Here is a 25376-nt window from a genome sequence, read left to right as displayed (position 1 = left end):
TGTGCTGAATATTTTATTAATTTATATTTCCTAGACATAACTGATATGTTTTACTTATTTATTTTCTTCACTACTTTTTTAATTGTCCAGCTCCCAAATTGGCATGCAGTACAACATAATGACATTATACAATACAGTTATCTAAAATACAATACTATATTTAGCGCTCCTAGGGTTCAGGTTCCAGGATACACTAAAGAAAACTTCAGAACATAGTATAGTAGATAAAACATGTTAAAGACAACAAGATCTAGAACAGTGTTTCTCAACCTTGACGACTTTAAGTCCTGTGGACTTCAACTCCCAGAATCCCCCAGCCAGCACAGCTCAAACACTGATATAGAATAACATAAGATCATAATATCTAACCAATCAAAACCAGCCAAAATAAAGTAGTTTCTATTTAAAGAACCTAAGCAAAATGTTTGTCAACTGACACAGCTACAAAGTCAAGTCCCAAGAGAAAAAAGCTGAAGGCTTTTAGATAGTAGCAGTGGATTGGCTCTTTCTATCCTTTTGCCAAGCATTTTGTCAATAGACTATCAGATGTGCTAACCCTGGTACCTAAAACTGAATAGTGATGACAAGGATAAAATTACAAGGTTGCATGAACCTGAAGTGTAGGTGTGAGGAGAGATAAAACCTGAGGGGAATGTGAGAAATATAGACTGCTGAATGTACTGAAACATCAATTGCGTACTAGATTGTAGATAAAAACATGTAGCGTGCATTCCCACAAGTTGGCATGGATCTCAGTCACATACACAATCAGATACTCCCAGCTTTATTGGAAAAAAACCTTTTGGTATAAGAATGCATAATTTTCCTTTATAATTTCATGTCTTTCCATATCTCTTCTGAGATTCCAGCAGGCCGCTACCATCCTTGGTCCACCTAGAACAATCAGACAACAAATGAGGTAAAAAAAATAAAATGGCAGAAAGTATTCAGTAAAAATGTAATCAAGTGATTTTTCTATTTTGTTACCTTAAAATTTATGATAATGAAGTTAGGCTGAGTTGGCTTTGCAAATAAAGAGTTGATCTTTACTTTTTATATATTTATTTATTAAATGGATTTTCAGCCCATCTCAACTACAAGGTGACTCAATCAGTGTGGCATCCAGTTAATAGCACCAATTCTGAAGAAGCATATTTAATGGGTTTTGCATAATCACAATATAAAGTGCACAATATCTAATTTATATTGTTCATTCATTTAGTAAATTTCACTTACATCCTCCAGTTAGCGCTTCTGCTATGAAAATAAGTGTCTAGGATGTAATCGTAGATCGTCCCTATGGAACGATCTACCCCCAGAGATCCGGACCCTCCCCACTCTCTCGGCCTTCCGAAAGTCTACTAAGACCTGGCTGTTCCGGCAGGCCTGGGGCTGTTGACCTCAGAAACGAGGTCCAGCCCCACTAAGCTTGAGTGCATGATGTGTTTTTTAATTTGTTCTCTCTCTATTTTAAATTTTTTAATTTTTTTTTTTAGAATTGTTTTATGTAAGCCGCCCAGAGTCCTTCGGGTTTGGGCGGCATATAAATTTATTAAATCTTGAATCTTGAAGCAACATTTGATTTTTGTACATTTTGTTGAAATAGAATGAATTAGTTTTAAGAATATTCTTATATGGTTAAGTGTCCTTGACCTCTAAACCCTACATTTAATTTCACACCAGATACATTTTTGTTTGCCCTAAGGATATTTTTTTGTTTTGTTTTGTTCAGAGATAAATTCCTGTATTGTTCAGGTTAGAAACCTGTTGTACAAATGCACTGTGAAAATCCAACCTAATAAGCACTGATGGTTCTAGTCTGTATTGTGGACTGAATATTGTATATAGTACTCTCAACTATAAATACCATTCTGCCCCATGGCAGCTTGAATTGACTGTTCTTGGTCAGTTTTGTCAGTATTAATAGTGATATAAAACCACGAAACTGCCACTTGTTAATTTTGAATAATCATGCAAAATAATTCAATTTTGTCAATATGCCCATTTCAATATGCCCATTCTTTTTCCTGGAACACTCCAGATTTTGGCAAGGGGGGTGGCGGGGGTTTCAACTATAAGAAGCCACAGCCGAGAACTATGAGAAATTCAGCCTAGAGGGCGCTGTGTAGTCATGAAAGTAAGATTCTGATCTTGTAAGCTTCTTTCAGATTTGGGCCTTTATGTTGATGTTTCCCCATGGCCATTGGATGGAAGATTCTGCATTTAGCTTTAAAAGAAGTGCAACAATATGCCTTCCTATAATGATTCCTACCTGATGGATTTCTAGAGGGCCATATTCTCCCAGGCCTTGAGCTTGATTAGCTGAAGCCTCCCACAGGATGTTGGTAAACGTGCTACCTAGTAGATTCATGATCTTTCACTTCACTTCACTTCACTTAGATTTATATATGCTTTATGGTGCTTTTACAGCCCTCTCTAAGCAGTTTACAGAGTCAGCATCTTTCCCCCAACAATTGGGTCCTCATTTTACCAACTTCAGAAGGATGGAAGGCTGAGTCAACCTTGAGCCTGGTGAGATTTGAACTGCCAAATTGCAGGGAGGCAGCAGTTAGCAGAAGTAGCCTGCAGTACTGCACTCTAACCACTGTGCCACCATCTTGCTCTTTTTCTTCTTTTCTACTTTGATCTATTTTGATCAACATCCTTACTGTATTATTTTTATTTTGTATATTGTGAGCAATCCCTTAGAAGTTAGATGGTGTCAAATCAAATAAAAAATGGGAAATCTTTTAAAAACAATGTTAGGAATACGTTTGTAAATTGGCTGCTATTTCAATACTATTGAGATAGTGTTTTGCTTTGCTGGGTTTTTATTATGTTTTCTGTAAATGAACAGAAGACATAGATTAGGAAATAGTTGGCGGATGAATTATTTTAAATAGAAGTAGGACCCAAAATGGTGGGATAAGAAATGCAAATCACCCATAAATATTAGTAATACTTCAAAGGATGTGATTTTTTCCAATTTTAACATTGTATGCACATAATATGTTAAGCAATACATACAATTAAGTATAAATAATCAACATCCCTTTCATACTCCCTAATTTTACCTGTAATTAAAATAAAATTACAATTTTGGCCAAAAAAGTTAAGATGGATAATGCAGAGTTTAAACTTTGCAGCTTCATCTACTTGTATGTATTCTGGTAAATTTGAAATACAGACATCTTATGACTCAAGCAGATTGTTATATATATAACAAATGCCTTCTGCTGGGTTTCTCTCTCTAAAATAAAATAAAAATCCAGAAATGCAAAGCACTATATTTTAGCAGTAGAAACTGTCAGGCAGATTATGCTGCCCATCCTGTTTATTTAACTAAAAGAAGAGCAGACAATCTCTTTAGAAAACTTCCAATCAGTACAATTCTACTGTATAATTCAACAGAAGAAGTTTAGATAAATTGAAGTAAATGGATGTTTCCTAAATTACACGTTTTTAAAACTAACCAGTCATATCCTCTTTGAGTATACAGGTAAATTGATGTTTTAAACAGTTGTGTGTTTAAGTCCAAACAAGCTAAAAATAGAAGACAAGGAAAAAGTTTATGGAAATAAGGTTTCTGTGCCAATTTTGATTTGTTTTCCTTATTCACCTCATGCCAGAAATTTCAATAAGGTGATATCTGTTGGATTGATTATTAATTTATCTAAAGGGATGTCTTACAGTTTTGAGTTGTTCTCTGTATTTCTAAATCCCTCAGCAGGAAATTATTACTGTAGGTCATTTTTTACTTGTGTATAATCATTGGAAACTAATGCCCCTTGTAATATTTATGTACAAATATATATGTTCTGTCATTGAATACATAGCATAGACTTTTTTTCAAAAGTTCCCCATCCAACCTTTGTTTAGCTTTAGCTTTATAGCATCATCATGTCTCTCAGGTTCTGTTACGTATTACAATAGCTAGGTGTTTGGTTATCTTCACATGGATAACATAAACATGGTTTATTCAATGTAATTGGTTGTTGAGTAACAAGTCATTGCATACTTTCAGTTGCGGCCATGGATGTTTAAAATTGTTTCTATTTATATGTAGGCTAGGAATCATTCTGATGACAGTAGGGTGGAAATGTGTTTAATTTCTGGGTTCAATGACACTGAACCATGATCTAACCACAAATCTGGGTTTGCAGAACAAGCTGGCTTACAGTATAGGCAATTTGTGATCCAGTATCTTGTATTACTTGATCTCAAGGTACATAATACAACCATTTGGTAAAAGCTAAGGAGACCTCAATGTAATCAGTAATCTTATGGAAGCTTATTTAACCCCCACATCATCTTGAATTTTGTAAGAGGAAAAACATGGATATAAATGATTTCCATATTTTATGATTTCTAATGTAGATTAAAATTTATGTATTTAGTACATTCAAGATGAAATTAAACAGAATATTGTAATTAATTTCTTCCATCATGCAACTCAGGACAGTAAAGGTTAAGACTTCATTATTATAAAGTAAGATGTACTATATTAGAATCTTCTGAACTTTTATAATTGCATTAAGAAAATTGTCTACATCCTAGGATCCCATTGCAATTGGAAGTGGAAAAAAAACAGTTTTTGTTATTCATAAGTAATGAACTGCTGGAACACACAAATTACTATAACTATCAAAAATTATGTTCTAAAAGGCATAGCTCTCATTGAAGTAGTAAGTGTAGGTCAGACCTCTGTCTTTTAGGTGGCTCATGACAGAAAATACAATGCAGTGCTAGAACCTTGAATTAAGTCTGAAAATGATCCTCTTCAAATTACAAAATTCATTTTTATGCAAGCATTTAAGCTCAGATGCAGAACTTAATGGATGTAGTTAAAGTGCAGAAATAATAAATACAATAGGACAATAAATATCAAAGACTAATAGATCAAGGAAAGATATAAGGAAGGATCACTAAGTGGAAACAAGAAATGGCAACAGATGCATTTTTTCCTAGGTTCCACAGCTGTTGAATATAAAGAGAATCTTACAGATACTTTTGGTACAAATCAGCTTTGAATTAAATGCCACTTTCTCCCATGAAATGTTTCTTTTTACTCCTGATGATCTTTCTCTGGGCTGCTGTGCACACTTCCAAACAAGCATTCCACATTTGCATTTTCTAAAAATGCTTATAGAGCCCTTTGATTGCCAGAGGCATTCTGTGGGAAAAAAAATGTTTATATTTTGCAGCTTTCCATTTAAAATTCATGCATATAAAATTCAAGAGCCTGGTAAATACCAGGTACTTTCTGAGATGATACCTTGGATGTCACATGATGGACCACATCTACTATAAACGCAATCCGTGTGCTTAATTAAAGCTTCTGGAGGTTGTGAATACCCGGTTAAATGAGCAAGTCATTGTCAAGCAATAGATGAGAGTAATGTTTCTCAACTTTAAGATGTGAGGATTTCAACTTCCAGAATTCCCCAGCCAGCAGTTTTTAAGTATTGAAATCCATATATCTTAAAAGTTGCCAAAGTTGAGAAACACTTGATTATTGTGCAAACAGCTGAGTTGGCATATGTATGAATACATTTAAAAATACAACGAGGTTAATAATAATTGATAAGCAGTACTAGGAAGGGTTGGGATGTCATCAGCCAGTCAGCGTTAGGTATATGCAATTTCTGCCACAAAGAAGCTGAACAGGTTTTTCCCGAAGAAGAAGCAGAAGGTGAAACAAAGGCTACTTTAGAAGTATGGCTCAAACTTTCATAACTAATTAATATTCATAGGTTGGTGGAGAAAGGAGACAAGAACAAATTGACAGAAAGCTGTTATGATATCAAGGTTACATCTTACAACTGCCCAAAGATTCATTAGACTTCACACTTTAAAAAATCCAAGGACTTTTCTTTTTATTCTTTCCAATCTGGTAGAACTTGGATAGAAATCACACTAAACAGGTCGTGATTCTGCCCACCTGTCAGCACAATTACTCCTTGAATTGAATACAACAGGACTTGGTCTGGCAGAGGAAGATAGCAAAAGAAAGATTGAGTTTGAAAATCAGGCAAGATCTGGGGAGGAAAGCAAAAAACCCCAAAGCATCACAAAAGGAAAAATATATTATGGGTAGTATACATTTTAATCTTTCTTCTCTTTGGTTATGTAATGCAGAGCTGAGTGTATTTATTTTATTTATAGCCTGCCTTTATGATTTTTATAAACAGCTCAAGGTGGTGAACATATCTAATACTCCTTCCTTCTCCTTTGAGGTTGGTTGGGCTGAGAGAGAGAGTACCGGTATTTATTTAAAATAGCGTGCAAAAATATTTTTTCACTTAATATTTTACTTTCTCTGTAATTTTACACAATATATAGTAGCCAACTACATCTTAGCTTAAAATGTTAAATTACAGCTCCTCATGTCAAGTAAAGGGACACAGTGACCCAGTGGCTAAGACGCTGAGCTTGTCATTCAGAAAGGTCGGCGGTTCGAATCCCTAGCATCGCGTAACAGAGTGAGCTCCCATTACTTGTCCCAGCTTCTGCCAACCTAAGTAGTTCAAAAGCATGTAAAAATGCAAGTAGAAAAAATAGGAACCAGCTTTGGTGGGAAGGGAACAGTTCTGTGTGCTTTCGGTGTTTAGTCGTGCCGGCCACATGACCACGGAGACAGCGCTGGCTCTTTGGCTTTGAAACAGATGAGCACCGCCCCCTAGAGTCGGGAATGAAAAGCACATATGTGCGAGGGGAACCTTTCATTTACCTTTACCTATGTCAAGTAAGCCTAGAAATTGGTTTAATTCAGTAAAACATGATTAAGTGAACAGTTTTTAAATATCAAGTTTCATGATCAGAAAAATCCATTACCATCAAAAATAAATTTGACCTGATGTTACTTACTTTTAAATTTTTTAATACTTCTAAAAAATTAAAATACGCTAAATATATTCTTTCCACAGCTTGCATGTATCTTTTCCAAATCTCCAGTAACAATAGGAAATTATGCCCCCCCCCTTTAAATTAAGACCATGTGCAACCCAGTGGGTTTTTAAATATCTGTCTCTATCTCAATTTCCCATTTTCATGAAAGCCTTGTCCCAGGGCCTTGCCTTCATGGAAAAGCGGAAGGGGGCGTGGGCTCCACCATCTGCATTCCTTGCATACCTCAAGTTGGTAGTAAGGGACTGTCAGCTGTAGAAATTCTTTTAAAGTGCATTGTGCCTTCAGCCCATAGGGTGTAACATAGAGGAAGAAGACAGGAAGAATTACTCTTGCTTGAGTCATTCTATGTTTAAATCTGCTATTAAGACTAAACAAAGCTGCAGAAAGAGAAACCGGAACTGATTTTTCATCTATTTATTGTATAGTAATTATATAGTATAGTATAGCACTATAGCTGTGATCACACATCCAAAGCACAAAAAAATCAACCACATTTTAGTCTAGGGAGTTTTGTGAATCCAAGTCTATCAGTTTATGTACAGTGAGTTGTGTAAATGTAAAAAATAGAATAATTGAGTAGACACTGTTTAACTAAGCATAACATCCAAGTAGAGCCAATGCCAATTACTCTTAACAGATCTTAGCAGAAAACCCTCAGAAAATTTCAGATGGGAGTTCTAGTTCCTCTTGATATATTTTCCCCAACGCTGAGTTCGCACTTCCACATATTACCTATAGTTTGAATAGATTAGTATTTTTTTAACCTCAGCACTATAGTTTATGGACTTCAATTCCCAATCCACAGGCTTAAAGTTCTGAGGTTGAGAAATACTGGTTTATATGAAACAAGAAATAAAGATTACCAGTTCTGCAGTGGCATTCAAATTGGCCTTCATTCCTTTTTTGTATTATTTAGGGTTTTTTTTTAAATTGTCATTGTCTCTCAACTGGGAACAAAAAGAGAAGAGATGGTGCAGTTAGAGCAGCCACATGGAGCCACTTTCTGCATCCGTGTTGGTAGCTGGAAAGGAATACTCTCAACATCATTACAGGGTTCAGACAAAATGAGAAGCCCTAGTAAAATAAAGACAAGCTATGTCTTGGCATGTTGAGTGGGTCATTATTATGTGGTTTGGTTAAGTTTCATCCTTTCCTAACGAGGTGCACTTATTACAGATAACATGAAGTCATTGTCAAGCTTGCTAAGTCTTTGTAGTGGCTTACCATGTCATGTGAACACAGCCTAAAATTAACTAGCTTTACCAGTTAGACCTCTGGAAGTTATACTACGGGAATATTTGCTGAGCCTCCAATTTCTGATCTAAAATATTGACAGACTGGAACAATGTCACTAGTGTGAGGGAGGGGGAAGTATTGTGGTATCTCAAAAGACTAACAAGCTGCTTATCCTTAAAGCAACCTAATCCTCAAAGCTGCAAATCCTTAATATGTGAGCCTTTATTAAAAGTTAAAAATAATACTCTGAATGTGCTGTCTACATGCATACAGTATACTGAACCCCAAAATGAGCCTATCATATTTTAGTCTAGGCTAGTTTGAAAACCAACCAAATGTGGTTAGTTTAAAATGACCTGCTTTGCAAATTTGGAAGATTGAATTAATACATTTAGCTGTGGTGTGCTCAGGTTTTGCTGAATGTGGATTATTATTACATAACTCACCTTCCAAGAAACTGATTGTGTGATTTATATGAAAATATAAATCAAGTCAGTATTTGTAAAGTTAAAGGTAAAGGTTTCCCTTGCACATATGTGCTAGTCGTTCCCACCTGTAGGGGCCGGTGATCATCTCCATTTCAAAACCGAAGAACCAGCGCTGTTCAAAGACATCTCCGTGGTCATGTGGCTAGCATGACTAAATGCCGAAGGCACACAGAATGCTGTTACCTTCCCACCAAAGTTGGTTCCTATTTTTCTACTTGCAGTTTTACATGCTTTCGAACTGCTAGGTTGGCAGAAGCTGGGACAAGTAATTTGCCCCATTACACGGCACTAGGGATTTGAACCACTGAACTGCCAACCTTTCAATCTACAAGCTCAGCATCTTAGCCACTGAGCCACCATGTCCCTCCTCAGTATTTGAGGAATCCATAAATTTGGGGCTTTTCTAAAGAGAAAGTGGGAGCCCCAAATGATTCCTGAATTGTAAGATACATTTATTTCAAAACATTTGTTGTTTCTATTTGTTCTGTTTTATTCTAATTTAAAAAATAAAATAATCATATTTGCTATTATGCAGACCTTTCTGAATTTTATGTTGCCTATGAAAGAAGTCTGGTTCTATGCCTTAGTAATTCACATGCGGTTTCTTGTTCACCACATAATCTACTTTTCTTCAAGATTTTAGCTTTCACTCCAGCCATTGCCCAGATCAAGGTCTAAAAAAACCAAACAAATTATACAATACAGCCGAAAAAGGAAACCACAGTAGAAGCCTTTGATATGCCAGGGTTTGGGGGAAGGTGGGTATAATGAAAAGAAATACATTTGTATTCCATTCCTACTATGTTTATTAGGAAGAAATCTAATTTGTAGTTTAATTTCATGTATAATGCAAATTTTATGTGAACACAATTAGTGAAAATTTTTAATTTTACTTTCAGCTAAACACAGGGAGAGGTAATGTTAAGAATCATAAATGAATTGATCAGTAGTGGAATGGATCTCAATTTATATGAATTTGAGATTTAGGGTATTTGCAATTATAGTGATCAATCCCAATGCATAAAGCAAGTTGGGGAGACAGAATTCTAGGGGAAAATAAGGATGTGAGCACATTTAAAAATAGGGTTTGACAAACTTAGTGTAAGAAAGAAACAGACTTTCATATTAAGTCAATGTTAGTATTTGTTACAAATGGAGAACTGTGCAATAAGGAGATGAGATACTGAAGATGATTAAGAAAAGGGTTTTTTTCCCCTCAATGTTGTTATTTTACCCTCATCTCTATTAACGTATATAATTCTATCACAGGAGGCTTAATCTTCAGATCCCCATGACCTAGAAGAGGAGCAAGCAGAGAGGAGATATAAAAATGATTTTTTCCGCCAAAACAGCAGTACAGCTGATCCTGCAACAAATGCAAAAAAGAAACAGACCACGAGGAAAGTACTTATAGGCAGCCTTTGCTTAGAGCAGCAAATCCTACGATACTAGAAGGAAAAGGAAGTTAGCAGGATGCCAGACGTATTTAGTTCAAGACAGAATTGGAAAAACAGGAAAAACAGCCCGAAGACAGCAAACCCAGAACGAACTGGGGCCATTAAAAGCTCCAGACAGGGTCTCCCAACTTGGTGCTTTTCCGATTGTACAGAATTTACATTAAATGTCCCCAATCTGGCAGGAGGTGATCGCATACACAGCATTATTAACACTGTCCTTTTGGAAGGTATCAGATTGGGGAAAAGATGACGCCGTCATATTTTTTTGTTTAATTAGAAACACATCCTACGTCGACTTGAGAGCAGCGGGGCCGACTTTAGCATAAAGCTTCCTTTTTAAGATTGGTTCAGAAATCTATATGATCGCGAAAGGAAGGCTGAATTCCGCGATCCTGCAGTGACGCACCCACTGGGGGGAAAAAAGAGGGGAGGGGGAAGGAATGGGTCGATTCTCCTGTGCACGCAAAGCTCGTGTAAAATCCACCAGAAACCACCACCACCACCACCCCATTGCGAAAACCTTGCAGGCGCATTAGAAGGGTGGCTCCTTCCTGCATCCTAAAAGGCACCAGCAATAATAACCCGGACTGCGTCACGTGCGACCCAAAGAGCAGGTAGGCGGGCACGCACTAAGCGCGCCTCGCATTCCTCTCTCCCCCGCCCCCCCCACCTCTGTCTCTCTCTCTCTCTCTATGTGCCTCCTCCCCTTTTCCTGCTCATTCCAGGGGCAGTGGGAAAGCCCCTCCCACTTTTCTCTCCTGCCTCGGCCAATCGGGAAGCGTCGTCGTTAACCCCTGGCGAGGCGGAGTAGAGCGGAGCTGAGGGAGGGGGGGGGGGAGAAAAAACCTCTGAGGAGAAAAGAGGACGAGGCGGCGGCAGAGGCGGCCGGGGCTTGCATTGCCCGTTTTTGATTCTGCTGCCGCTGTCATCTCCTCCCGTAAAGGGAGGACGGGAAGGAGGAGGAGAAGAAGAAAAAATACCAGGACATTATTCCGCGAGGGGGTAAATAGGACAACGGAACCTGGCAACCGTGCTCGAAACCACCCCCTCTAATTCCGGTCCCGAGAGCCAGAAGAAGGAGCGGCAACGCAGCCAGGCCTGGTCCGCGCTCGCCCTGCGCCCCTTCCCTTCGTTCCTCCGGCCGGCGTCTTGATTAGCACGAGTGACAGCGCCGGAAATGATGCCGGTAAGCAGGGTTGCGGGTGGGTAGAAAAGAGGGGTACAGTTTATTGTGGGGAGGAGGAGGAATCCTAGCGGGGAATAAGCTTTTCTCCGTCCCGGGCGTTTGCGACGAAAAAAGACCGGCCAGAGGTAATCGCCGAAACAGCCTTAGAAACGATCCGGTATCTGGAATCTTAAGACCTTGATTCGAATTGGAGGCAGTTGTGGGGAGCACCGCGCCGCACGTTTGGGGGTTTTCCCTCCTTCCTTTCCCAACAGATGCAGGAAGGATTTTCCCTCTCCTCCTCCCCCCCCCAACCCTTCTGTGCCATAAGCAGCTGGAAGTGACAGGACCAGGCTGCTGAGGGTGGTTTTCCTGTAGGAGGTGAAAAGGTTAGATGTTGGGGTTATCTGAAGGACTGATCGGATTATAATCCCCCTTCCTATATTTCATACATACACACACACATATACATACATACATACATACATACATACATACATATATATATATATAGTATGTATACACACACACACACACACACACACACACACACACACACATACACATGCAGTTAGCTTCTCTCAGCCTTCCCTAAGAAAGGTTGCCAATCCCCACCCCCAAACCATGAGTTGTTACTTCTTACATTCTTACAAGGTTCTTACACAACCTTACATTCCTATGTATGTTAGGTTCAAGGAAAGGTTGGTGGTTTTGTTTTGTTTTAATAATCAGAATGCTGTGTCCTTTCTGTTTTTTGTAGAGTTGGGAAAAACTGAGGTGTATGAGCTCTCTGGTCTTTCATCAGGCACAGTCAAGGGGTTATCTGAATATGCATCAAAGAAAAATATAGGCTGTATGGTGAAAAGCTAGGATGAGACACATTCTTGGTGCAATCCTATGTCTACTTTTGTATGAGTAAATCCCAATCTAGAAAACCTTACTCATGACTGAGAATAGTTGGATTTCTATGTAACAGAAACAGGAAGTATTAGATGAGGCTGCATAGTTCATTCTCTGGGTTTCTGTGTTTATTTATTTATTTATTTAAATAAATAATTTGTTGCCTCCTGGAAACATGCTTGCAAAATGTTTTGCTGCTCATCTCAACATAAAAGAATGCGACCTTGCCTTGGTGCTTTATCTTTTTCAACATTGATAGGAATTATTTATCAGCAATCTGGTTTCTGTTAGATGGCTGTGTTTTATTTTCATATACATACATACATACATACATACATACATACATACATACATACATACATACATTCTGTAAAGATATAATACATTACTCATTTGCTTGGCTTGGGAAATTATTTTTCCTGAATTGCTCTTGATGTACAAAAGAAATTGCATGGTTTTTAGAAAGAAGTATATCTAATTATACATTTCTTTTTAACTTCCAATAAATAAGGGAGGGGCAGGATTCCTTGTATTACTAACCATTGAAAAACTGCTTGAACATGAGAATATGAGTAAGAAATAAATGTTGACTGCATGGTGAAATTATAAAGTAATAGTTTAGATTAAATTTCTGTAGCATACAGCATTTTAGTAAGAATGAGGCAAACCTATTTGGTTAACTCCCACTCATTCTGTGATGATGGTATTTTACAGTTGTGAAAAACAGGGATATTAGAATTAATGAGTTTAAAGAACATGCAGATGATTGTAGATCTCTGGAATGAAAAACATTTACAAACATAATACATAAATGGGCAATAGTTTTATTAGACTGACACAAAATGTTGCAAAACATTTTGCATGGTTTCAAATTTTTGAGAAATTTGAGTGATTTTTGTAGCATTTTGATTGGTCTTAGTTAAGGTATTACCTAACTTGTTTTTTTCTCATGAATCGGCATGGCTGTCTTTTTGTTTGGGTGTATGTAAACTTAATGACTGTCTTTGCAGTTGAAGTTAACTTCCTGACTTCATCCAGTAGATTGTTCTTTAGATTGCATTCAGTAAATAGGTATAAGGCATGTCACTGGATGTGATTTTATGAAATGTGCCATTTAGAAGTTTCTGCTTTCAAAGTATTAGCTTGCAAAATGATCGTAACATTATTAGAAAGCAAATGTAAAATGAAACCTAATCATCTTTAAAGGCATTGTACCGCTGAAGTGAACCTTCCGTTTTCTAAGTACTGTATGATTTCTATATAATTGTGTTTATCATTTTCTCTCAGCTCTCCTTCCTGCTTTTAAAAAATTATGGAGCACCACAAAAGAGCTTTTGTTTCTATTGATATCTACTATATTAAAAATTAAAATGGATACATTCACCAATACCATCATTTCCTACAATTGTTTGATGGGATTTTAATATTTTATTATTTTTCAACATAGGCTGGCAATTAATTTTGATTTTGAGGACTCCTGAGAAGGTTTTGGGAGTCCCCCAAGGTCCTAGGGCCACACTTTAAGAAACATTGTTCTGTTGTATAAATGTTTTTGCATTTTTATATTTTTCAATTTTTCTACTCTTTTTAATATTTCTATATTTTATATCCACAAATTCATACATCAACTGTGGTAATTTGATATTACATTACATTTACATTAATGAAGGAATGCTTCAGATCTTTCAGAAAAAAATAGTAGCAAGGAAGAGAGTTTCCATAAACATGGAACAGATGGCTCACCCATTCCTGTAGTGAAGTCCCCTCAATTATTGCCTTATTTACTTTTTTTTTTTGTTTCAGCCTGCACCATTGTTATTTAATCCATACATTGACTTACCAAGATGAAAAATCCTGAAGTACACATGCCTAAGGCATTATATACTATATACATTGTATATACCCTAGTGTACACTGGTAATATACTGCTGTTATTTTTAAAAGTGGGATTGTGTAGGCTGCTAAAATGACTTGGCCCTTATTGTCATAATCTCTGATTATTAGTAAATCAAAGTCAAGGGTTTTGGGAAACAACACCATAGCCATAGGTGGCTATTAGATGATGAGCCAATAAAGCAAGTTAATATCTTTCCTTACCTAGGGGTAGTTTTTCTGAGCCTGGATCTTGGCTCCTTCATCATCAAAGGAGCTCACTTAGAACAAGAGCTGGAATGAATCTACTCCCTAAATTTAAAAAAAACATTGCTATTCAGATTCCTTACCCCTAATTATTAAATTATGTAAGGCCAAGATCATTTCAGTGCTCTTATATTGAACTGAAGTTTGGTGCTTAAATATCAATGCTAGAACAAACATAATGACAGCATTTGAGAAGTATTTGTGGTCTGGATAAAAGACTTCAGCTGCCACAGATAAAGCTAAATCGGGAATTTATACAAGTTGTTCTTTATCTAAATTCGGGGCATATAATTTTTGGTCCAAAGTTAATGCTATGGAAACTAACAGACTCCCAAAATTGTGTGTTATAGAATAGACAAAAACTCAATTAAAATTGAGTTTGAATTGTACAACTGAAAAATTATATTAGGAGTGAGGTCTCCCTGTCTCCTATACAACTAGAGAAAAAGCTAAACAAATTATTGCACTTTTTTTTTTTTTGGATATTGAAGCACAAAAAGATATACCCATCCTCAGTAAGGTTGGCCTATTGAAATGAATGAGAAATTCATGAACTATAAATGTACTTTTCAATTGCCTAATATCTAAACACAGAAAAATCCAAACATCTTATGGAAGTGTTTACAAATGCAAGATTTAAACACCTTGGACACAGTGCCTAAAAATGAAAGATTTAACTAAGTCCTTTGCAAAGAACTCACTTGAATTTGTGGAACTCCAGAGATAGAAGATACAACACATATATTATTTCAATGTCAACTTTATAAGAAAGAGAATTGGACCACCTGTTAGGATTCTTACATTAAAACAACACGCTTCATATCTGGTCAGAATTCAAAAATCATATATAACATGGTTCTATAGTTGAATAAGTCTAGTTGAGTTCTGCATATGTGGATCCGACCTGGGTAAATTATAGTGGTGACATAGAAATATGGTTCACATTCTATATTTTATTCTTATTTAATCTGTTTCTTTTATTCCATTTTTACATATGGTTTTATTAATGTCTATGTTTTATAGTTCAAATTATGTCAATGAGTTTCCATATAATGTTTTTTTTTTGAGTAAATTTTTATTTATTCAGAAAATTAAGATAAAATACAAACTTCAAAACAATTACAAAAACAAAAGATTTACAAAGCATTAAAAATAACAATGTACATTAAAAGGACAAAGAACAAAATCATATATACATATATGTCGCCTCTAGTTGAATTCTGATAAATATGTTACAACAATATTAGTTTCCTTCCCTTGCAAATCATGCCCAAAATTTATAAACTTCAACATCTATTTGCAACTAATTTGTCATCTATCTACTATATATATAAAAGCAAAGTAATTAACAGGTGAACCAACAGCAAAATGTAACTTAAAAGTCCTCTGTTAACAATCTATTATTGTATTTAACACGTAGAAAATCTACAATGGCGTTTTATCTATTATAAATCACCACAATCATTATTTCTGATCCTTCCAGGAGCAGATATCCCCATTTGATTCTTCATAAGAAAAGTTTTCCTTAAGATTATGGTTGAGAATTTTCTCAATAATTGTATCTTAAATTCTAGAATCATAAAGCTCTGTTGTCAATCCATCTCCTCCCGCCCCCCCAAACCCCCATCGAGTCCAAATTGTTTTCCAGTTAGGTATAGTAAGTCCATTCCCTAATCATCATCAATCTTCTTAAGAAAGTCCAGTTCATTGATACTGTTAACTCCAACTCTATAGAATCCACATCTCTTTCAGCCTTCTTCAGTGAACTTACAGTTTCCAAACCAACTTCCTTTTAAATCTATCAACAGCAGTTTAGATTCCAATCCATCCAGTTGTGAGTCTAGGGTTTGACTACAATTGCTTACGTTGGGACATCCTCTTTAGTTTGATTTAAACCATTATTTTCTCATTTTTTAACCAAAGTTTTCCACTTGAACTTGTAGGTTCAAAAACATTTCCCCTCTCAAGGCCTCTCAAATGGCTTTATCTTTAAATTAGTACATTGTTTGCATTTTTAATATAATCCTGTAATTGACATTTACAACCAGACATAAACAGTTCCTTTCAAGGACAAGGGAGTTAGCTATACTGTGACAAAGTAGCCAAAGAAAAAGTTGAGATGTTTCTCACAATAAAGAAGGATGGGGGGGAAAAGGAAAAGGGAAAATTTCCATCAAAAAAGAGCTTTTTAAAAGTTAAGAAAATGTGAATTACCTGTAGTGAAAATCTAATGCAAATGTGAATCCAAACAGGTCATTTTCACTACCCATCAAATATATGTTGACTACCATACAGAAAAAATGAAAGTAATTCAGAATTGCAGAGTAAAACCGTGAAAAAAACATTGAAAAATTCATGTTAAAATCTAACAAGGGGTTAGAGTAAATCAGCATTCAACCAGTTCACTTAACTTTTAAAAGAAAGATTGAGTAAAAAAAGAAAATTCAAAAGACTTGGAGCATTCAGCAGCAGTATCTTTTGGCCAAGCTGACTTGGGAATTCTGGGAGGTACTCTTGACAGTAGTTCTATTAGGAAAGAATGTAGCATCTGTGTTTTTTTTAAAGCTTGGAGTGAAGATAAGTAAGGGAAGATATGACATCATGCATGTATAACTAAATATGGATATTAATTTTTTCTCACATTGATAGATATTGCTAAATGAAGTTTTATTGCTAAATGATATGGCTATAAAATGCAATGTCACATGACTGCACTACTTAGTGATGGCAGTTCAAGCAGACCCCAGTTAAGCAAAGACACTGCGGATCATTAAGTGAGGGCCTCATGTGATCAATATTTCTGACTTCCTGCCTGCTTTCCCATTAACTTTGCTTGTGGAAAGCCAATAGACAAACTGTGATTGCATAATTGTGGGACATTGTGAAGGTCAGAAATTTGGTCTGGTTGCTGGAATCATATGATTGCAAAGGTACTGAAACAGCTGAAACTTTGAGGACCAATTGTAAGTATGTAAGCAATTGTAAGCATGTGATGCATGTGCAGTGGGCAGGGCGCAATGCATTATGGGTGTGGGCGATTTCAGCACACGAGAAAAAGGTTAGCCATCACTGATCTAATTTTTTCAAAGTAATGCCATATTTTTCTAAAATGTTATCTTTAATACAGAATAGAGGAATAAATTAAAATACATTTTGAAGTTGTAAGGAGAAATGTTAAAATCTTAACTCTACAGTTACAAATAGTTCTTCAGATATGATTGGTCATTTAATGACTGTTGAAAGTTATAATAGACCCATCCAAAAGCTACATATGACTTTGTTTCAAAGTTGCAAACTCTGCAGAGTCCACCTAGACATTTGCCCTTATGACTGTCTGCAGAGATATTGCAGCACCCCCACCTATCTATTTCTCCCCCCATCCTCTCCTGCTCTTGGCCTGCTTCCCCCTCCCCATTAGATTCCACACAGTCCTCCACAATTCACAATCACCACCTTGTGAAGATCTGCAGAGCTCCGGAGGTGGGGGAAGAGAAGGAGAGGAGGTCTCTCTTGCTGGACCAGGTGGGAGAATTCTACAAGCAGCGTAGACCCAGCCACCTGTAGCCTAGCAACAAAGCAGATAAGCAGCATGATGAGGGAAAGCCCTGTGCTTTGCCAAGAACTTTAATTCACCAGCAAAGCAGTCTTTTCCCTTCTGCACAGAGAATCTTCTGTGTTTTGAAATCTGAGCTAGTTCTGGTCTGCCTTGCTGCATGGAGGAGTAAAGGCCGTTTGCTGGTAAATTAAACATTTCTTTGTAAACCATAGAACTTTCCCAAGCTAGCCAATCATGGTGCTTAGCTGTTGTGAAATTTGAGCTAATGTCAGGGTTCCAAGTAATACGCCCATAGCAAACAGAACTCCGAGTCAGGTGAATTCCTCAAAGAACAGTTTTATTGGATATATCATATTGGCATTGGTGGGTGAAAACTTACTCTGAATGTTCCTGCGGTTTTCACCTAATTAAAAGTAAAAGTTTTTCCCCTTCCCCAAACAATCAGTCACATGGTCCAATCACAGTTTTGTCTGGTTGCTTGGTAACTTCACTCCTTCTCTCTTTCCGACCACCTGTGGGAATGTCCTTGGTTCCCAGGAGAAAGTATTTTGTTTTGGCTACAAGCCCCAGCTATATCTATTTCCCCCTCCCTATCCCTAGCTCCAGTGTGGCAAAACTGAAGCCTCAAAATGTCCTTGGTCAGGTCATCTCCAGGGTTGACAGCTAGCTCAGATTTCAAAATGCAGAGGTTTCCCTGCATGGAGGGGAAAGGGCTGCTTTGCCCAGAGCTAGCTCAGATTTCAAAACTTGCTCACATTCCCTTCTTTCCCCTTCTGAGATCTGCAGATCTTGCACGGTAAGTGAGCAATTGTGAGGGGCAGAGGAAGCCCAAGTGGGTGTGGGACTCCAGAGGGTGGGAAGTGGAGTATGGGTATTTTAGGAGACGGGATACCTTGAGAGGAGCAAGGCAGGTAAGCTTCTGCCTGCACTAGGCCCTCCAGAGTTACCTGTGAGGCATGCCATACACACTTAATGACCTGTACATTTGTTTAATAAATGTGTTGGGGAAAGCAGAGATGAGGGATCATTAATGGTGTGGCTTATTTAACATTTATCCTGACTTCAGTCATTAATGGGCAGGCTCCAATATAATGGTTAACCTTTTTTGGATAGCACTAAGCTTTTCAATACTTTTGCATTTGGAATAAGTTTACTGCCCATCTGTGTAAATGACTATTTTTGACATTTTTTTAATAAAGTGACAATGTTATTAAAGTAATTGTATTTTGGTACTGTTAATAATTGATTATACTCTAAGTACGATCACAAAGAAAATGTGATGAATAAAATTAGTTTCAAGAATGAATGATAATTTTCTAAATGTGATAAAATATTTAACATGCATATAAACATATTCATAAAATATGAAATATTAAAATTATTTTATTTTTCATTTTAATGTCATATTTGGGGTTGATGACCTTCAACCCCAATTCATTATCAGACTTTAAAGCTGAGAGAGTAAAAAAAAATCTCTTAATACTACAGCCAAGTGATTTTTTTTCTTTCATGAGAATATGATTGACTGCACTAAAAAGCAATTCATCAAGTTACGAAGTTTGAAAAGTTAATAAGAATGTTAATTAAAGTTTATTTTTCATTTGTAGTTTGATCAAAATCATTTGGTTCTGCAAGAATCATCACTATTCACATTTATTGAATTCAAATTTGCATGTGTTATAAATAATTCCATTTTTTTCTTTATACATCATATATTATACACACTTATTTGAAAGGATTCATTATGTATACATCAATCTTCAAATTTATTAAGTCAGTGAATCATAATCTTATCAGCTTTCAGAACATGTAAATAACCTCCAAATTTCTCTGTCAGCTCTTTTAAACTCATCTTTGAGAATAGTTCAGGAAATTGATAGAAATCTTTCTGCAAGATATGTTATTATCTCTAACTAATTTGCTGTTGCAATTAATATTTACAGTAATCCTGCTTATCCTGAAGTTTTAGATTAATTTAATTAAGGTTCTGAAATACCTTAGAAAAATTACATTCCATTTTTCAATCTTAATGCAAAAATCAATCTTATGTTTGTAAAAAATAAATCTCTAATACTCTTCTGAATAATTCAACAAAATATATCAAACAGTTGCATTTAGAAAACCAGAAAATATTCAGTATAATAAGCCGGAAACACACTGGCCATTACTTTTATGACAAATATGTGAAAATTAGCATTCATTCTTGAAACTAATTTTAATGTTGTTGTATTCACAGTATTTAATGAATCATGTAAACATGGACTTAAGTATTTGACAACATAATGCTGTTATAAGTAACATAATGAGCACATAAAACATCTGGAACTTCCCCTTTCAAAAATCCCCTTTCAAATCTCTTAGATGTGATAAATTGCAGTATGTGATAAAGATGCAGTAAATCAGTCTATGACCTTTTCAGAACATTTTAATTGAGTGTTACTTCCACTATTGAATGTCTGTTAAATAGTTCATTTTAATACTCCAATCTTTATCGCCTGTTTAGGTGCTTTACATGAAAGTGACCATAAAGATAGAATGGTTTATACTAAAATTTAAATGCTGGCTGTGTTGACGCAAAAGCAATGTATTGTTGGATTAGACAACAGATTAGATTAGATTCAAATTTAATTGTATTGTGTGAGTTTAGCATGTGTAGTTAATTATGGTTTGGGTTGTATGAAAACAATAAATTCAATAATGGTTGGTTCAGTGGTTAGTGTGTGTGATCACAGCTGATTGATTATGTGATTATGTTTTCAATCCTTAGCAGCACATAGATACATTTTCTCAGTGACTATCACATTAGCCTAATATATTTTAGTTTAGCATATTGTCCAAGCATAGCATATAGTTTTTATGTACTGATTTTGAATATCTGATGACATATACTAGATAGAGAAAACAAGAGTTTATATTTAAAAATCTTACAACAGTGTAAATGAGTATTATCATTTAATTATAACAACAGCTTAATAGAAACTTCAAATATTTCTGTATAACAGAGTTGGAGATTACTTATAAAAAGTAATTAAAAATATTCTGTAAAACTCTTGTAGTACTTGGTAGCTGCCCAATAGATATGTTTTATGCATCAGAAGAGACTGAGAATTTTTATATTGCAATAGAAAAACATTTGAGCAGCAGTAGTAATATAAGAAAATTCTATCTTTAAAATTGCCTTCTCCATGATTACAAATCTCAAGTTCTAATTACATAGATGGTTTTAATCATTTAGCACAATAGTTGGTATTTGGATACAGAACAAATAATTTCCTTTTTAATCTGACTAGCAAACATGAAAACAGTAATAGAAATGATTTGAACTATTCCTTTCATCAGCCATTAAATGAAACTCAAGAGTTTAAATATTCAGAACCAAAGTTTGCTCAGTCAACTCATTTCTGATGGAGAACTCAGTTAATGGCAGACTTTAACCGATTTGTTTTGAGAAATTGGCATCCTATGGGCCACGGTCAGGTGTGACCCACTATCTGAAATCATCTTGCCCATACCCCCTAAAATAAATGTTTTATCCACCTGGAAGCAACAGTCCTAAAAAATGAGGGCATCCATTCTGGTGATGGATTCATCAGATGCCTTGGTACATTTAGAGCAACAAGTGTCCTGCCCAGTGAAACAAACTGTGAGGTGGAGCAAGGAAGGAGGAAGACATAGTGGTGGCAGCCATTCTCAGAATGCATGTTAACTGAAGTTGTGTGGGCAAAGAAGAGGCAGTGACCTCTCCTGTTTTCCTGGGCACTGCTTGGAGAGTCCAAGCGTGGGTTAAATACAGCCAATCTGCCCAGGACTGACTTGAAACTTTTAGACATGCCTCTGGCGCTGACCAGTCTCCAGTTTTTTTCAATTCAATCATCCCAGTAGACGCACTTCTATTCATTCCCAGCAGATTGCTTGGACTCTCCAATTTTGTTTTTACCTGTTTTGGTTCCTTAATTTCCTTTGCAAGCAGGCTTGGTGAGAAAATTGTTTCCTTTCCCTTTAATTGGCTCGTTTTCACCTCTCTCAGCCTCTCCGGTGTCCTGGGTTTAACCGGGCGCCACGAGGCTGCAGGCAGCTGTCGATGGAGCTGTGTGGGTCGGAATGCTGATGCCCGCGCAATTGCAGCTGCTCCGCTGTGATCAGGCTCCCCACTGAGGTCTCCATTGCTTCCGACCGCGCTCGTTTAAAGCAGCCCGCACGGGGCCTCCAGGCTTTGCAGTTGGTGTTCTAGCAGCCATTTTGGATTGGTCGACAGTTGCTGTGGCCATTTTGAGGAGGTCAAAAGTTGCGGCCACCGTTTTGTTTGTTCTTTCGTTTTCCCACATTATTTGCCGCAGTTGCCTGGTCGCCTGGCTCTTCACAGGTCACCGCTTGGAGCCTTCCTGCCGGTTTGCCAGCAGGTCGACTCTTCCCCTTTCTTGAGATTGGCTAGGGTGGCGGCAGAGGAGGTTCGTGGCTGCCCTGGGTCATTCTCCAAGGATTGCTGACCTGCGTGGTGCTGGGAACAATTGGAGCTTGCACTGGAAGGTGTTTCAATTCTATTCAGGCTTGGCTGGCCTTGCTTCCCTCCTGCCTTCAGTGTCTCTACCCTTGAGCGCTTCGGCCCAAAATTCCACAGCTGTGAAGATGGTGAGTAGTTTTTCCATGCCTACAGCAGTTAATCCCCAGCACATCAGCCATATTAAACTGGGCCCCTGAAGATTCAGAGCAGCCAGGCCCTTCCACCAGGATGTTTTCCAGACAAGCTGGCAAGGCAGCCCAGGAGGCCATCAGGGGGAACAAGCCCTACTCCAGGCAGGGGTCTAAGCAGGGCTTAGGCCTAGACAAGGACACCCTTCACCATCAGAAGGCCTTAGAGAAGCAGTTTTGCAAGGCCCAACAGCAGGCCCAGGCCTCCAGGCCAGTTTCCCCAGAGGCCCAGTCCAGACATGGGCATTCCATATCTGAGAGTGAGGATGAGGGGCAGGAGTTTCCCCCCACTGCTTCCCTTGCCATGGTGGGTTCTCCAGGGCCTTCAATGGCTGACCAGGCCGACCTCTTTGCATGTTCCTTGGATCCTGAGGAGGAATCAGTTCCTGTGGGTCCTCTCGCACCCCAGCAGCCAGTCATTCAACTTCCTTCCAGGGCTCGCCCTGCGGAGGATTGGGGCCCCGATCTCTCATGGAGATGCAGTATGTCATTGCTAGAGCCATTTCCCAAGGAATAGAGGCAGGCATGCTGCAGTGGGCCAAGCATCCATGCAAGTCCCATCCACACCCGGCCCAGGATCCCTCTCAGGAGACCCATCGATCACAGTCTCCCCACTCCTCTCTGATCAGCGAGGATTCGGACTGGGAGGAGAACAGTCTCCCTAGACCAGAGCCTGAATTCTCAGGGGATGAGGGGGCTGTTCTTGACAAACCTGCATTTACGGGTTTATTTAACCATGTCCATTTCAAGACTAATTTGAACAAGGCTAAGGCCTTGACCCACTTGGGTTCTACCCCACCAGCTCAAGCGGCTCCTGATCCTGCAGACCTTACTGAAGGGCTGAAGGAACTGGAACTTTGAGAAATTGTTCCTCAATGTTGTGCAGAAAAATGGGCGCAACCGGGCATTTCTCTCCCCCCCACCCAACACTTCATTTGATGCCCTACCCCCTCATGTCCAATCAAGAAAGCTCTCATGGAACAAGAGATCCTTCATCTCAGGGACATCAGGGTTTTATTCCATTCTATTCCCCTCCCAAAGAATTCCAGGGATTGGAGGGGAATTCTAGACTTAAAAAAGCTAAACCACCACATAGCTTACAGGAGGTTCAAGATGCAGTCCCTCCAGTCAATCTTGGGCTGCATCAGGCCAGGGGATCTACTAACATCCATAAATCTCAGAGAGGCATACCTCCATGTCCCTATTCGCAAGGCCCACCGCAAGTTCCTGAGATTCTTTTATGCAGGCCACCACTACCTGTATAGAGCCTTGCTGTTCGGCCTGTCATCGGCCCCCAGAACATTTACGAAGATCCTTGCAGCAGTGGTGGCCTTCCTCAGATCCTGTCCAGTGCGACTCCATTGCTACCTGGACGACATTCTCATCCAATTGTGCTGCCAACAAGCGACGCAAGACCTGTATTACACAATGAGAATCCTTCAAGACCACAGGTTCTCATCAACTTGAAAAAAAGTCATCTAGAGCCAACAACCAGCTGCAGCACCTTGGCGCCATCATCGACACCATGAGCTGTCAGGTCTCCCTGTCACCGGAGTGGATGGCAAGCATCAAGTAACGGGTCCTGCAGTTGCAGCAGTCTTCTCAAGCCAAGATTGTGCAGTTGTCCCAGCTCTTAGGAAAAAGGATATCCTTCCTATCCATTGTGCCTTGAGCGAGGCTTCATTCTCAGCGCCTCTAGTGGCACCTCCTACCTTACCAGAGGACCAACAAGAGCAGCTCTCCGGCTTTAGTTCCAGTCTCACCGAGGATACGCCATGCTCTCAAATGGTGGCTGTTTCCTGCCCTGGCGAAGGGCATCCTCTTCAAGGAGCTAGACTGCCTCACCATCACGATGGATGTCAGCCTCTTTGGCTAGGGAGCTCACCTCAACAACCAAATCATGCAAGGCAGGTGATTGACTGCTGAGGCAACACACAGCATCAATTGGCTGGAGTTGAGGACGGTGATTCATTTCACAACAGCATCCAGGGACATCATGTGATGGTTCTTATGGACAATGTGGTGACAAAGGCAGACATAAACCGCCAGGGGGATATGCAATCCAGATCCATGATGGCAGAGGCCGAATACCTCGGGAGGTGGGCAGAAAGACCTGTGCTCGATTCAGGTGGAGCACATCTACGGGGTAAACAACATCCAAGCAGATTGGCTGAGCAGGGCCACAGTTGACCTATTTGCTACCCCGGAGAACATGCACATTCCCAGGTTCTTTGCCAGGTTTCAAACCCCGCAAGCTGAGGGGGTCAACGCTCTTCACTGTCTGTGGCCATTGGGACTCCTATATGAGTTTCCACCATTGCCTCTTCTCCCCAGGATGATTCGGAAGATCCTGTTGGAGGGAGCGGAGGTCCTGCTTGTGGCACCTTTCTGGCCCAGAAGAACTTGGTTCGCCGACCTGGTGAGTCTCTCCATCAACCCACCTTGGCAGATTCCCCAACATGAGGTCTCTCTCAGCTAGGGGGCGCTTCAACATCCAGAGCCCCAGTGGCTACAACTAGCCATCTGGCCCTTGAGAGTAGTGCACTCCTGAGTAGGGGCAGACTCTCCATCAAGGTCATTCACACCATTCAGGCGTCCAGACAGCCTTCCACGACCAGGATATACGACACCACCTGGAGGTCTTTCGACAACTGGTGCACAGCTCATAGCGTGAAGGTGACCTTCGCTACAGTTCCACAAATATTGGACTATTTGCAACTGGACAGGTGATCCTCTGACTGGACCCGAGATCAACTCCTGGTTCCACCTGGCCCAGGAGTTCATCCTTCCAAATTTCTGTCCACATCCCAAACATCCTGAAGAGAAAAGGTTGCACA

General features: G+C 38.6%; 1 protein-coding gene across 3 annotated transcripts in view; it reads left to right on the top strand.

Annotated features, from left to right (window-relative positions):
* Window positions 1–10911: 10911 nt before the first annotated feature.
* Window positions 10912–25376, top strand: part of PPP1R13B (protein phosphatase 1 regulatory subunit 13B) — a 58882-nt gene continuing 44417 nt past the window's right edge. The window contains exon 1 of one of the 3 annotated variants that reach the window (XM_032234902.1): window positions 10912–11276. In XM_032234902.1, the coding sequence (XP_032090793.1) occupies window positions 11268–11276 (9 nt within the window). In that variant the 5' untranslated portion in view covers window positions 10912–11267. Of the gene's footprint in view, window positions 11277–18545; window positions 18647–25376 lie in introns of those variants that run through there. The other 2 variants (XM_032234887.1, XM_032234894.1) reach the window with 2 other exon arrangements.

The sequence above is a fragment of the Thamnophis elegans genome, chromosome 1 (assembly GCF_009769535.1).
Source record: "Thamnophis elegans isolate rThaEle1 chromosome 1, rThaEle1.pri, whole genome shotgun sequence".
NCBI classification, from domain to species: Eukaryota; Metazoa; Chordata; class Lepidosauria; order Squamata; family Colubridae; genus Thamnophis; species Thamnophis elegans.
This window is presented reverse-complemented; position numbering and strand designations above follow the sequence as displayed.